The following is a 14,895-nucleotide window of genomic DNA, read 5'->3' as shown; positions in this document are numbered from 1 at the left end:
TAAATGGGCTGAGTGGTGCTTAACCAGACCCCAGGGGTCTGAACCCCTCTGCTCACACTGACCTGGAGGTGATCCCTGAGCTGTCACTGGTTTGGCTTTGACTCTTTAAAGAAAAACTCTCGGAGGACCTGGTTAGAGGGTCCCTCCAGTAACACCATAATACCTTTAGCTATTTGTACAGTATTATTCTTGTTATCAGACAGTGGCAAACTTCTGTGCTATTGAAGGATTTTGGATATCATGGACCTTACTGGTTTAAGCTACACTTAAGTTTCATCTCTGCCTATAAGCGTGAAAAAAAAAAGAAAAAACAAAGAAAAAACCCCACATTGCTTTATGGCTCTGCAATGCTGACACTTGTGCAGAAGAAGATAATGACTTGATCTTTCTAAACTCTGCAGTCTCAGTTTGTATGGGTAATTTTACTGAAGGAGTTAGCACAATAAGAGCTAGCTGTATATGTAAATACTGCATGGTGAACTGCTTAGTAACCAAATGTATGCTTTGCAGCTGATTTTTATTTTGACATTTTCAAGATAGTATCACATAATCTTGAAGCTGGTTTTAAAATATGCTTGATCATTCTGAAAATCAAATTAATGCAGCCAACTGTATGCTAATTATATTTTGGGTAGATTCTGCTGTATTGCAATGCTTTTGTGTTGCCCAAACAGAGCTTGTTTCAGGACAATCTTAATTTTTTCCCCTCTGAAAGATTCTAAACTGTGGTACCAGTCATGAAGTATAACAACCCAATACAAGGTGTGCTTCCAAATTCAAAAATTATGTGCTGAATACTCTTGTGAGTATTTAATTTAAATATCTAAGCCCTCAGCCAGGGATTTTCAACCTTTTCAACTCACAGATCCCCTTAGCAGTCTGTAGCTATGCTCAGAAAATTGATTTCTAACAAAGCCAGACTTGCTTCTTTTAGTTACTTCCCACATACTCCTTGCCATTACTTCATGGACTCCTAATTTCTAAAAGCAGTACTGCAGATTAACTAATTACCTGGCTGGTAACAAAAGAGATTAAATTAATAGATGTAATAGAGGACTGGGACTTAAGAAATAATACTCCATACTTAAAATCAGGAGTAAAGATAATGTTACCTTGATCATCATACATTTCCTTGTTCAGAAACAGCAGCAATTAATGGCATGGTGTAGAATGAAAAATAGAGAGTAATTTTATTGTCACTGAAAAAGAAACCCCACACCACAACTGAACAGTGATTTTGGATTAAAAAGATTGGATTTAACTCAACATTATAGTTGTCAAGTATTCATAGCTCAGCTGCTGCTGTGTTTGGGGAGAGTGCAATGAGAGCACTGTACAGAGGTGCTGAAGGTAACCAACCCCACAGGGTACCCAGCACCATAAGCAAATCGTGTCAGCAGAACAAGAAAATAAAATATTTTTGCAGTGATACCGTAGCCTTCCAACTGGTTTTTACAGCTATTTTTAAAGATAACTTTGCAAAGAGTTGCTGGCTGGTGCCTGGTTTTGGCTGGCTCACCAGATGATGAGGCTCTGGAGCACTGCTGGGAGGGCAGTTGGAGGGACAGGAAGAGGTGGGGAAAGGACTTAAAATCTTCCTCACCAGCTCAGTTGTTTTCTCTGCAAAGCCAAGCTCCACGCATGGCTGGGTATGAGCTGAGCAGTCATTGAGGGGAAACTCACTGCTGGAGGAGCAGGAGGTTACAAGGACTGGTACTGGCTGTCCTGTGCAAAAAGATGGCCCCTTGTCACAGGTTAAGGGTGACATGGTCAGCAGGCAGAGCTGAGAACAGAGCCAAACCCCACCCTCAGGATGCAACCCAAGATAAAATATCTGATCAGTCTCCACACTCATCTGTGCAGCACCTTGGACTGGCTCAGGACCAGCCTGCAGCTGATGAATTCTGCAGGCATGGGAGGACTCTGCCCCTGGGAGGGCTCTGAACACCTACCAGCTGAACACAGAGATTCCTGGGGTTCAGGGACACGATATATTTAAGAAAGTTGTGGCCCCCATCTCGATTCCATCCCAAGAGTGCTGTCCTTTTTTTGAAGTCACAGCACAAGGGGGGTACTTCCAGCTGGAGTGGGTTAAACCATCACCCACTCCACAGCAAGGTCAGTGGAAAGGAACCTCTGTGTTCCTCAGCAGAGGCTTCAGTTTGCAAAGGCAACACAAGCAGCAGAGAAGGGGATAGTTTAAGGTCCTGACCAGCAGAGACGTGGTGATCTCAACAGGATGAGTGGAAATGCAGTACTTGCCAGATGGCCACAGGGATGCAGTACAGCGAGATCCAGTGGAGTGAATCCCCACAGGGGACTGTGGAAAAATAGCAAGTAGAAATTAGTCTCTGTGAAAACTGCTCAGTAACAACGGAATACTGCTTATAAGATTTATTTCAAATCTTTTTGCCTTTGTCTACAGAGGCCTGTTTCCCCAAGTCCTGTGTCTAAATTAGGTCTGTAAGCAAGGTGGGATAGAAAGGAGCTACATGCCCCTGCTGCTTGAATAAATGGAAAACAGGACATAACTTGGTAGGATATACAAGGAAAGGGTAGAGGGTGCCAAAATAACTACTGTTGCTTTCTTGAAAGAAATGTCCGATTGATAGAAATTCCAAGTAATGACTTCTACAGACATGAGCAAACAGCCAGGCCCTTGACTCAACCCCACCAGGCTAAGCTGTTGGTTTGGAGCCACCAAGTGCAAACAGCATCAACATCTGGCACTTGCCACATCTCCAGCCTGGAAGCTCATCAAGTCCCGACCCTTCAGAGGCACAGGGAGGACACAAAGCCTGGGGTGTCCTGGATGGGGCTCCTCAGGGGCCGGGAACCTCCAGCTTGGAGCCCAGCCGGCTCCCGCCGCCTCTCCCGCGCAGCTCGGGGAAGGAGGGCGGCTGTCCCTGAGCCTCCGGAGCCAGCCGGGCAGACACAGCTGAGGGGGCTGCTCAGGGGCTGCCCTCCCGCACAAGGCCCCGGCTCCGCTCACGCCGCCTCCCTCCGCGGGGGCAGAAATGCCGCCGAGCACCCGGGAGTGTTCCCGGGGCAGCCTGGGGGAGCGGGAGGCCCCGCGGGTGCCCGGACCCGGCTGCGAGGGGCGTCTCGTACCCTGGCGAGGGCCGATAGGGGCGGGAGGGCCCGGGGTGAGGAGATAACCGGGCCGTGCCCTCCGCCGATAGGGGGCAGAGGGGCCTGGGGCTGCCGGTCCCGCTGCGCTTCCCCCGTTTCCCGCCGGGCACCGCGCCCGGTGCCAGCGCGGTTCTGTGAGCCCGCCCGCTCCTGAGGAGACCCCGCCGATCCCTCCAGGGCTGCGTGAGGGGCGGAACCCAGGCTGCGCCCCGCACCCTCCTCGCTCCCTGAGGAGGACGGGGGGAGCGGGGCACGGGCTGCGCCTCGCATCCCCGCGGCTCTCTGCAGGGCCCGGAGCCGAACGCTACCGCCCGCATCCTCCCCCCGCCCTCCGGTCGGCGGCGGAGCCTGAGGAGCGGGGCGGGGCACTGCGGGCGGCCGCCCGCCGCCGGGAAGCCAATGGAGGCGGGCGGCGGCGGCCGGAGCCAATGGGCCGGGGCGCCACGGGCCGGGGCCGCCGCGGGGCTGGGGCCGATAGTGGCAGCGCAGCACCTCGCCTCCCCACCCCCCCGGCCTCCTCCTCCTCCTCCTCCTCGGCTGTCCCGCCCAGCACCCGCCGCGCCGGGCCCGACGCCCGACACCCGGCCCCGGGGCGCGCCGCTGCCTTGCGACTGGGCTGGCCCGGCCCGGCCCGGCTCGGCTCGGCTCGGCTCTGAGAAGCGCGACCGCCCCTTCCCCGCCCCGGCGGGCCCAGCGCGGCGCCAGTCAGAGCCCGGCGGGGCGTGCGCGCCCCTCCCTCCCTCCTTCCCTCCCTCTCTCCGCCCGCCGTGAGGGCGGGAGGGAAGCGGCAGCCCCGAGCGGGAGGCGAGGGAGGCGGCGCGCCGGGAGCCATGCGGGAGTACAAGGTGGTGGTGCTGGGCTCGGGCGGCGTGGGCAAGTCCGCCCTCACCGTCCAGTTCGTGACGGGCTCCTTCATCGAGAAGTATGACCCCACCATCGAGGACTTCTACCGCAAGGAGATCGAGGTGGACTCCTCGCCGTCGGTGCTGGAGATCCTGGACACGGCGGGCACCGAGCAGTTCGCCTCCATGCGGGACCTCTACATCAAGAACGGGCAGGGCTTCATCCTGGTCTACAGCCTGGTGAACCAGCAGAGCTTCCAGGACATCAAGCCTATGCGGGACCAGATCATCCGGGTGAAGAGGTACGAGAGGGTGCCCATGATCCTGGTGGGCAACAAGGTGGACCTGGAGGGCGAGCGGGAGGTCTCCTTCGGGGAGGGCAAAGCCCTGGCCGAGGAGTGGAGCTGCCCCTTCATGGAGACCTCGGCCAAAAACAAAGCCTCGGTGGACGAGCTCTTCGCGGAGATCGTCAGGCAGATGAACTACGCCTCGCAGCCCAACGGGGACGAGCAGTGCTGCTCCTCCTGCGCCATCCTCTGAGGGCGGCGGCGGGGCCGGGGCCGGGGATGGCTGAGGGGCACGGCGGGAGCGGCGGCAGCCGCCGGAAGCGAGACACTCGTACAGCAACACACACACACACAGACAGACAGATCGGGGGAACAAATATCGCGTAATCGTGTGGGAAATGTGGCTTTTTTCGGCATGTACGTTTCGTCCAGTCTCGGTCGTGGCATATTTCCTGTCAGTGTCTGCCGCGGGCTGCTGCCCCGCGCTGGCAGCGGGCACGGGGGGAGGAAGAGGAGCGGCCCGGGCCTGGCCTGCCTGGAGGAGCGGAGCACAGCCCGGAGCCCTGCCCGGGACACCCCCCGGGAGCCCTGCCCGGGACACCCCCCGGGAGCCCTGCCCGGGACACCCCCCGGAGCCCTGCCCGGGCCACGCGTGAGGAGCACGGCTCGGAGCCCGCCCTGCCCGCCGCCCCCGCCCGCCCCTCCCCAGGATCTCTATGCAAAGTTGGGTGGTTGTGCTGGGGCGGCCAGCCTGGAGAATTGCACATCTGAACTGGGACTTTAACTTAAAAAAGAAAAAAAAAAAAAAAACAAACCACAAAAAAACCCCCCTAAACACTGATGCCAATACAGTGTCGGGTGCCAGAAAGTGTCTGCTGATGATTCGTGAAATAATTTTCTATTTTGTTTACCTGCTGTATCGGATGGGAGATTGCAGGAGAGTGGTAGCGTGGTTTCTTTCTGTTTTGGTTTTGTCGTTTGTTGTTTTGTTTTTGTTCGGTTTTTTGGTGTTTTTTTTTTTTTTTTTTTAAATCAGCTGTGAAAATGTTTCAAATCTGCACAATTTTTTAAGAGTGCGTGTGTGTGTGATTTCGGTTTTTTTTTAGTTTCTCTTTGGCGGGTGGGAGCGGTGGTGGTTTTGTTCTGAGGGTTTTTTTCTCTTTAGGTTGGCAATAACTGATTTTGATGACTAGCTCTCTAAAGTGCAAAGACTTCCTACATGGGATGCAGGGCCAACAGCAACCCTGTGTCTGTAGAGTGCCTTCAAAACTCAGCTGTTCCAGCCGGTGCCAACCTGTGAAAGCTCCACAGAATCCCATTATCTACTACTCCAAAAACTACTTAACAGTTTCCTTGCAGTAATCACACCGAACAAGCCAGGACAAAAGGGCCTATTGTTAGTGGAATTTATTTCTTATTTCCATCTGAGCCTTTTAACTGCAGTTTCCATGTCTTGCAAGTTCGGGCTTCATTTACTTCAAATTTACAAGAATTTAGCCTTTTGGGATTTTGAAGGGGGGGCTTTTTCTTTTTTTCTTTCTTTCTTTTTTTTTTTTTTCTTCCCCTCCCTTTTGGTCTTATTGTGGGATGTACCTCCAGCCAGCAAAGAAGGAAATCTGATCATTTTGATGTACCAAGAAAACTCTAACAACTGTCATTTTAATTCCAGACATGCGTTTAAGAAATGTCTGTCCATCTGGAGACTTTTAATACAATTCCTGTTTTTTTAGAAAACATCTTTGTGCGCTTTTATGTGTTACATGAGACACTAATTTTCACCTAGGCTGTTAATCCTCATTTATGTCTTAATGGAAGTGAAAGGCCTGGGGAGGGCTTGGTTAGCTAAGGACAGTGTTAAAAAAGAAAACCGAGTTAAACTACAAGATTGTTACTTTACCTAATATTTAGTAATTTTTACTATAGTTTTCCATTTGTGTTTAGGTCCTGACCCCGTGTGATGCCAGCATGTGAGTGGAGTGCTCTGTTCAGTAGGCAGCTTTAGGAAGGTAGTGTGGCTTTAATGCAAAAGGCCTTGTGAGATTAGGCCCTTATTCCTTACTGGGAACAGCATGGTTTATTGAAGTAAAATTCTAAAGGTCGATTATTTATAAAATTTAAGCTTTTAATCTTATTGCATTGTAATTCTTTAAAATTATGCATCAGACCATTCTTTCCTGTTTTGCAGAAGGGTTGAGGTGGGAGCTGGCCTGGACCTTCTGTCATCTGCAAGATCCAGGGAGTTTGTTGACTTCCTTTATCTTCCTCTCTTAACCCCTTCTTTAAAGCTTGGAACACAAGAACTGCAACTTTTTTTTTCTTTTTCTGCCCCCCCACCCCACCCCAAGAAGACTCAAAATTATCTTACCACAGGAAAGCAAAAGTTGAGCAATGATGTGTAAAGGGGTTTTTAATCAGGCCAGTGGAAAACAAACTGCCACGATTCTTACTGTGAATCTGATAATTTCTCCTCTCTTAAGTAGGAAAACTTCCTGCTCCCACAGTGGAAGAACAGTGTTTAATTCTAGGTATTGACATCCCAGTGACTGAAGTTGATATTATGAACTTGTGTTTCAGTTGAAAATTAGGTATTTGTTTTAGCAACATCCAGTATGTCCTGAAAATCTGGAAATATTTTTTATGCTTAAGTATTAAACACCTCATCTTCTGAGCTCAGATGTATCCTCCAGAAAAAGCAAGGATCTGTTCTGGTACAACCAGGTGGAACTGATGCAGGGTTGGAGAGGCCAACCCTAGTGATGGTCCCTCTGCTGGGGCCTTCACTGGCTCAAATGGATCCAGCCACCCTTTTTGAGGTGAAAGACCTCTTTGCAACTTATCTTCCAGAAATCTCTAAATGAATTAGAAGCCAGCTCCTCGTGGGCTTCCGTGATGGAAGGGCAGGGGTATAATGCTTATTAATAGAAAGGGTTTCTTTAACAAAAATACTGCAAAAGAACTAAGAAAAGCTTGACTGCCACCATGTCTGCAGTTTAAAAAAAAAAAGAAATGCCATATATTACATCTCAGCTATAGATATGGTTGAATTTTGCCTTAAATTCAGTGGAGTTACACAGTTTTTAGCACCCAACAGGCCTTGCTCTCTAGATCAGTGTATTGAAAGCAACTTGTTCCCCTAAATAAAAGCAGGTGTTCATTCTGTTCTCCCCAACAGATAGCAGATTCTCCATGTTTTCTGGTGCCTCCTCTTTCCCTGCTACCTGTGTCGTGACTGAGGAATGATGCAAAAAATGGGTGTTTGTAGCACACAGCAGCACATAAAGTCCAGTTTTTCTCAGCCTGACAGAGCAGCTGAAGGCAGCCCAGTAAGTCCTGAATAATGCTGGGCTTTCTTGTAGATACACTCTAGTTCTTGCCAAAAAGGTGTGTTTGTTCAACAGTGAAGGATTTAAGAAACCATGGCATGGGTTTTTTTAATCAGTTTTGAATGTATTTAGATGTTCAATGTTCTCTATGACTTGGTGAGGACAGTACAAAAAGTAGATCTCAGTAGACTGATCTTCCAAATACTCTGAAGTGTTTTGGTGCTTGTTAAACATAGGCCTTGTCTATAATGTAGAAAAAAAGTCATACTGCTTAAACTTGACTGAATAATGAAAGCTATATTAGCTTCTACACTTGAGGAAAATGTTGTATCAATATAAAGGTACTCTTTTATTCCTTTTCCCTGTGGGAATATGTTATACCCGTGACAATACAGAGGTGGTATAGAGCTCTTTTGACAGTGAGAATTGCAAATATTTAATTGATTTGGAAGAAAAATTACATTCCCAGCCAAAAAAAGCTTCCTGACAGTGCAGAAATTGTGTAAACAAGGCCTTAGTTTAAGGCTGGTCTTATGGCCACATATTTTGCTGTACATAATGATTGTATTTTTTAAAACCCAAGCTTGTTCTGTTGCAAGAAAAGTGGAAAAGTGTGTCTGTGCAATCCTGTGACTGTAACCGTGCAGTATTCTCCACCTCGTGATCAATACAAGTGTGGTTCTTCTCAACACAATGCTCAGGCTTTATTGATACTTAATGGTTCTGGATGTTGAATTCTGTGGCTGTGAGATTCCTGATGGTTCTGCTTCTCTTGAAAGAATGTATGGCAAGTTTTTTGCAAAGGGCATTTTAAATAAAGGGCAGCTGGCTCTTTATGGCTTCACGTGGGTACTTCTTGTGTGCAGGTGGTTTGAGTATCACGTTTCCTTCAGGAATGATGAAATGCAGAAATTGCCATTTTCTCAAAGAATTTTGTATGAAAAGGAGGGGCATGTGTGTTCTCCTGGATCTTCCCCCATCCAAATTAATGGACAACTCCCACAACTGTAAATGGAAAATGGTTGGGCCCTCCTGCTGTCAGAAGCTCTCTCAGTCCCCAGGTTTGTATAGCAGCCACTCCTCTGGGTAGACCCTTCCTCAAGACCTACTCTTTGGAGCACCCATCCATATTCTGCTGAGACTGGAGAGTTGCTGTAGAAGGAAATGTGTGTTTGAGCTCTCTCCAAAGAGTTTTAAATAATGATCTTCATAGCTCAGGACCTGCTTGTAGTGTTTTATTCTCATGCGAGATGTGGATGTTAAAAAGTCTCTCCTTCCTGTCACACTGTTACAGCAGGGTGTTCTAGAACCTCAGTTTTGCAGGAATCACACATCTGCCCAACTTCTAAAACTCATTTGGGGCTGATAGCCTCTGGTAAACATGTGCACAGCAGATGAGAGTGTTGGAATAGCAGATTTATAGTTCACACAGCTAAAGGTATTCATGGGAATGAGACTGATGAGAAATAGAGGGGAAGTGTACTGCTGGGAGTGGGGGTTTTCAATTTGGGAGGTTTTGTGCTTTCAATTTCTTTTTAATTTTTTATTTTTGGTTTGTTTTTTTAATTTGGGTGGACTCAGAGGTTGTTAGTGTGTAATTGAGTATCTCACTTGCATTTCCCAAGTGAGAGTCAGTGTGTGTGTGTGTGTATTCTGACTTCACTGGGGTTGGAACCAGAATTCTTGTCCTTACCACAGATGACCTCAGCTGCTCTATCTCAGTTCTGTGTGGTGTTGGTACCATGCTGAGGAAAACACCCAGTGGAACCTGAGCTGGTTGACAGAACTGAGCTAAAGCAGAGAGATACCCAGGCAGGAAGTTTACTTCCCTATAGCTATCTCTAGATTTTCCTATACATAAATGCTTAATCTGCAATATCTATATGAAACTCTAGTTAGGGGTCAGTGTAACCATAACTTGTAAGTTGTTCAAATAAGCCTTAAAATACTGGAAGCAGCTTTTCTGTAGTGACTCTCTTGTCTGTTGGAGGTTTGGGCAAAGCAGAGAAGTGATCAGGAATCCATGGCTTTGTTTTGGTAATCCTTGGCAGAGAGAAATTTTTAGGAAAATGTTGTCTGACATGTAACTTCAGCTTTAATGACTTAATCTTCGTGTATTTCTACAAAGTTCTTTTAAGAGAACACTGTAAAAAGTGCAGAGTTAATTAATCCAGGTAACAGGCAGATCCCAGATGTTTCTCTGCTTGACCAGTTACAGTTGTATGGGAAATGCTGCAGCAGCAGCTAAGCTGAGCAGGATGACAGTGCCAGTGCTCTGCCTCTGGGTACAGTCCTGTGTTTTGGTGCCAGGATGAAATGGGATACATGTGGGTGGTTTTGAGAATGGTTCTAAGTCAACTTCTGGGTGAAGAACTAAGCTGAAGTGCAAGCTGTCAGGTTGTTTGGTTTGGTTTGGTTTTGCTTTGACTTCACTATGAAAAAGGTGCAGGACAAAATTGGTATCACTGTTTCCTTGCCAGTTTCTCATTTCTGGGTATACTTACCCAATGCTTTGTGTCTGCAGTGTTACCACTGCCAGCCCAGTTTAAACAGCTGGGATGGATATTTACAAATTCAAGTTATTAGAGCTAGAACTGCAGGTGAGGGGGTGAGCACTGAGCTGCAGCAGAGTATTTCCATGTGCTCTGAAGGCAAGATACTGAGGTGTGGAGCCTGAGGTGGGCATCTGAGAGGAGTCTCATTTTAGCTGTTAGAAGTGACAGACCTAAAAGCACTGCTGAGAAACTTGGCTGCTCATCCCCCTCGTGACAGCTCCTGTTCTGAGGGCTCAGAGCAGGGACAGGGATAAGATGCATTTGCTGTGGAATTAACTTGGTTTGTATCATTTCCCTGTCAAGAGGCAGCAGAACTGGTAGTGTTCCTTCCAGCCATGGTGCTGGCAGTCCTGAAGTGGGAAGTATTGTGCTTTCCTGATGGGAGAGATCATTTACATTCCTTACTATTCCTCTAAATAAGTTATTGCACCTGTGCCAGAGACACAAAAAGGGCAGGAAGGTTCTGAGTGGAGAGCTGGCCAGCTCAGGTGTGTAGCTGAGCCCTGTACCAAAGCTGTGCCCTGCACCAAAGCTGTGCCCTGCTGCAGCTCTCCAGCCTCAGCACTGATGCAGAATGTTTCCAGAAAATACATTTAAAACTTTCTAAAGTTTCTCCCAACTCTGTATTTTGTTGAAATGTGGATTTCAGTGCAGATGAGGCAATTTTGTGTAAGGATTTGGCTCTGGAATTGCAGCAACAAATGGAGTAAAGGAAGAAGACTGAGAGAGAGGGATTGAGGACACAGGTAAGTATGCAGGAGGGATACTGTCACTTAAGAGTCTGTGAATTCTTTCCTCTAAGACAGACCTCAATATTGCAAGCAAGTTTTTGAATGTTGTCTGGTAGAAATGTTGGTTTAACCAAGCCTTATGCTTAAATCAGAAAAGGTACTGAAAAGCCCTTGGAGCTGGAGACACTTGAAAGATTTCAGAGATTTTTTTTCACTGAGGTGGGCTTGTTTTAGTATTGCAAGATATATTTATTATTGTGATAGTTATCACTAGAAAGAGGATGTGATTAAATATGACTTCATATTAACTTGGTGCTATAAACACCCCCCTGTTGTAGGGATTAGTGGGCATGGCAGGCATGGTCTGCTTCCTGAAGTGAGGAACTGTTGATGATGATGATGATGCAAATAGCAGTGATTAATTCAAGGTTTTGAATTCAGAGAGAACATCTCATTGTTTGGAATAATCTTTTATATTATTTTAGAGGGGAGCTGACTTACCCCCTCTCCTTACTGCTGCAAGGTGAGCTCTGCTCTTGGGTTGTTTTGCCCACAGTGAGTAAAACCCTGTGATCCTGCTGGTGCCACGGGTGTCTGCAGGCATGGGCTGGCTTCAGGACTTCAAAACCCAGGGATGAAAAGCTGTCTGGCATCCAAACATCTGAGAGGGTGTATCTGTGGTTGGAGTTACACTTGGAACCCAGTGTATGTACAGTACAAATACTTTGGTATTGTGAGGAGGAACACACCTGGTCCAGAAGGTAGTTTGACAGATAAGCCTTCTGCAGATACCCTGAAAATCATTTCCTTATATGCATGAAAGAGCTATATTTGAGTGAGTCTATTTGTAGGTTTTTTTTTAAAGAAACAAATAATGTGGCTTCTGTTTAAGTTCCTTTACTGGGTTGTAGTTTCTCCCTCTTGCACACCAGTCCAGCTATGGGGGCTGCTTCTTGAGACTCTTGTGAGGGATCAGAAATCTAATTCACAGTCAGGATTTTTCACACCTGTACCAGAAGTCAGTTTGGGCACTAGTGTGCTGCATGTGTGTCCCTGCTCTTCAGAGCATTAAACAATGCACCTCTCCTGTGCTCTTATCAGACACATCTGAGGGATTAGGAAGAAAGAGCAGCACAGGGGCAGTAAAATACCAGCAGGGCAGGGCTGGGGCTTGGTTTGCTGGTGAGGGACCAGAAGGAGGACACTCAGTGCCAGGTTTGCTGATATGGCCAGGGCAGGGGGGGTGCAGGGGAAGATTAATTGAACTTTTCTGTTTTACATATAGAGATATGTCATTCTGTGTGTGTGTGTTTTGGGGTTTTGTCCTTTCTTCTTCTCTGTGGTGCTAAGCAGATTTGAAAAAATGTGTGCAATGAGTGCATTTTCCATCAAGGATGATTTGGATGTTCTGAGTTTATCCTGAGTTTCATTCCTGAGTTCCCTGCACTACTGCTCTCCCAAACCTCTTTTAAACAGTGTGGAACTTTGTAATGCTGATGGTTACAGTGTGACTCAAGGTGGTTGGGAGCCCTGTGTATTCAAAGATGAGATGAGTGATGATTTTATTCTTTGAATTAACTACAGTAAAATTACCTCAATTCAGTACTGGGAGCTGGCTGCCAAGTTTACGTGCTGCTTAGCAAAGTTAAGATGACAGAGTGCTAACAAAGTACTTGAGTAATTAAGTTTCTGATGTTTGAGGTCTTGAATTCCCTTCTTTTGGGAATATTCTGCAGTGATCCAGATTGGCTATTTTCTGCTGGGTTTCTTGTTTCAAATGTCATGTTTGCTTTACTGTGGGTTTTGCTTTCTCTTTGGTTGTTGGATCTTTTGGTTTTTCCTTTAATTAAAGGAAAAAATAGAGAGGGGATTGACATGTGGATTACTGTATAGCACAAGCTGCCTGGATTCCAGGAATACATGCCATGCACTCCATGTATTTTTGCAATAAAAACAAGTTTAAGGAGGACACTGTATATTTAAGGTATTTCCAAGGCTTTGACACTCAGCAGAGAAACAGATTGAAAAAGCTTATTTACCAAAGAACTAGGTCAGCCTGGAAGTGAATTAGAGTGGTCACAGACACTCAGATACTCACTTACAGCATTCCTGTCCTGCAGCCTCTGGAGGGAGGGTGAAAGTTACAGATTTCTGAGCAGAAATACTTATGCATACACACCAAGTTGTGTCTGGTATGGGCAATTTGAGAAGCACCCACATATTTCTACTCAGCATAGAATGTCAGGAATTGGGTGCCTCTGCCCACTGAATGTCAGACCTGCAGTGTGGGAACTTGGGCATGTGTTTATTTAGACAATTGTGAGTGCCTAAAAAGAGTTTTCTCGATTCTTTTCAGGCATTTTTTACTTGGCACACCTGAATTTTCAGCACTGCTAAACCAGAAAATCCCTGTGGTCATGAGGTGTGCAGCCTTTTCCCAGCTGTGGGGGTGGCACCCTGTCCAACCTGTCTGAGCTGCTGTGGTCAGTGCTGCCTGGGAATAAACCTGTAGCTTGTGTCTTACCTCTGCCTTGTGATAAGGAGGCAGCAAACAAACCTGTCTAGACTGAGAGGTCAAGGATGGATATTCCTGGATTCCTGGAGGCTGCTGGATCAGCATTGCTCAGTGTGCATCTGGTCACAGGTGTGTCCAAGACACCTGCCTTCCTTCATCCTAGCACTGAGAGCAGTTAGCAGAAATTAATTGATGGGTAATGATTTCACCTGGCAAGCACCTTTGTGCATACGAGTGCAAAGACAAACTGTATTATTCTGGGATGTAAAAAGCTCTAAACAAATCCTGATCCCCGAAAGAATTTTTTATAACTTCATGACTGAACTTGTGTTTGTGTTTGTGTGCTGACTTACACTGGTACAAATCTGAACTTGATTTATTTGCTTGACCCTACAAATGTTTGTGTTCTGAATTCCCTGCTCTTTTGTAGCCCTCTTGAAACCAGAGCCCAAGTGAAGCCCCTGAGAGCAGAATTTAATGCCAGCCAGCACTTCAAATGTTTCAGGTGCAGTGGTCTGAGGGATGAGATGTGCAGGGGAGCAGAGGTGCTGCAGGCTGGCTGGCTGGGATGCCTGCAGTCTGAGACCTCTCCAAGTTGTACCTTGCATTTCACAGCATTTTTCTTGAGGAAATGGCAGGACACTTTTCCCTGTGCTGCCCAGAGGATGTGGAGCCAGGCTTGCAGCACAGTGGCTTATTTGCCTGGCTGCTGGCATGCATCCACTGCTAGAGTACACGTTCCTTTTGGTGACAATTTGAAGAGGAAATAAAAAAGAAAAAAGGAAATGCTGCCCTAAAGGCCTTGGGGTGCCCCGTGGGATGCATCCACAGCTGGAGCAGAGCTGGTGATGTCCAGCATCCCTGACAGCAAGTGTTGAGCTTGCATCCTGGGGACTCTTCTCTGCAGCTGTTTGATGCTGTATCAAAAGAGCATCAGTTAGATGAAGCCATCCTTTTTTTTTTTTTTTTAATTTTACAGCAGATGCCAAGAGCTACATAAGCCCCTGAACTATGTCAGAACTGGAGGGAGAACAAAGGTGCCCTGAGCTTGCCTTTCCCTCCTGACCTTCTGCCTTCTCTGCATTCAGACACACTGGAGTCTGTGGGCCTCTGCAGGGGGGGTGGTCCCCACGCATGAAAATGTACATTTTCTGCAATAAATGAACTGCAGTTCTGTACCTGAGGAAGCAAGGCTTCTGTGTTGCTTTGCTGTAAGTGCTATACTGTAGAAACTTTGAAGAGAAGTGTTGGCTCCTTTGGGTGGCCTCACCCTCCACTCTTTGAAGAAAAAATATTTCTCTCTTGGATCCAAAGGTTAGATGTATAACACATGATTTGAGTAGTCTCAAAATTGAATCAAATTTATATTGCTACAATTTTTATTCACTTGAAACTGGGTCAATTTCAAATCAATCTCTTTGAAAGATTAAACACACTTACTTCAAAAAGGGCTTTTGTGATGATCCATCACAGCACTCATAAAATTAACAAAAAGGGTTGATCCAGCAGT

The 14,895-nt window shown here is 46.9% G+C and overlaps 1 protein-coding gene across 1 annotated transcript; it reads left to right on the top strand.

Annotated features, from left to right (window-relative positions):
* Positions 1-3,747: 3,747 nt before the first annotated feature.
* Positions 3,748-8,418, top strand: RAP2B (RAP2B, member of RAS oncogene family). Its single transcript, XM_071752889.1, has 2 exons — positions 3,748-6,343; positions 7,434-8,418. Exon 1 carries the CDS (start codon positions 3,963-3,965, stop codon positions 4,512-4,514), a length of 552 nt encoding a protein of 183 aa, XP_071608990.1. The 5' UTR covers positions 3,748-3,962; the 3' UTR covers positions 4,515-6,343; positions 7,434-8,418.
* Positions 8,419-14,895: the final 6,477 nt, after the last annotated feature.

Source organism: Heliangelus exortis, chromosome 9 (genome assembly GCF_036169615.1).
Source record: "Heliangelus exortis chromosome 9, bHelExo1.hap1, whole genome shotgun sequence".
NCBI classification, from domain to species: Eukaryota; Metazoa; Chordata; class Aves; order Apodiformes; family Trochilidae; genus Heliangelus; species Heliangelus exortis.
Note: the sequence above shows the minus strand (reverse complement) of the source record. Positions and strands in the feature narration are given on the sequence as shown.

Excerpts from the sequence above, each read along its gene's own strand:
- RAP2B (XM_071752889.1), top strand. The coding sequence starts at position 3,963 with ATGCGGGAGTACAAGGTGGTGGTGCTGGGCTCGGGCGGCGTGGGCAAG.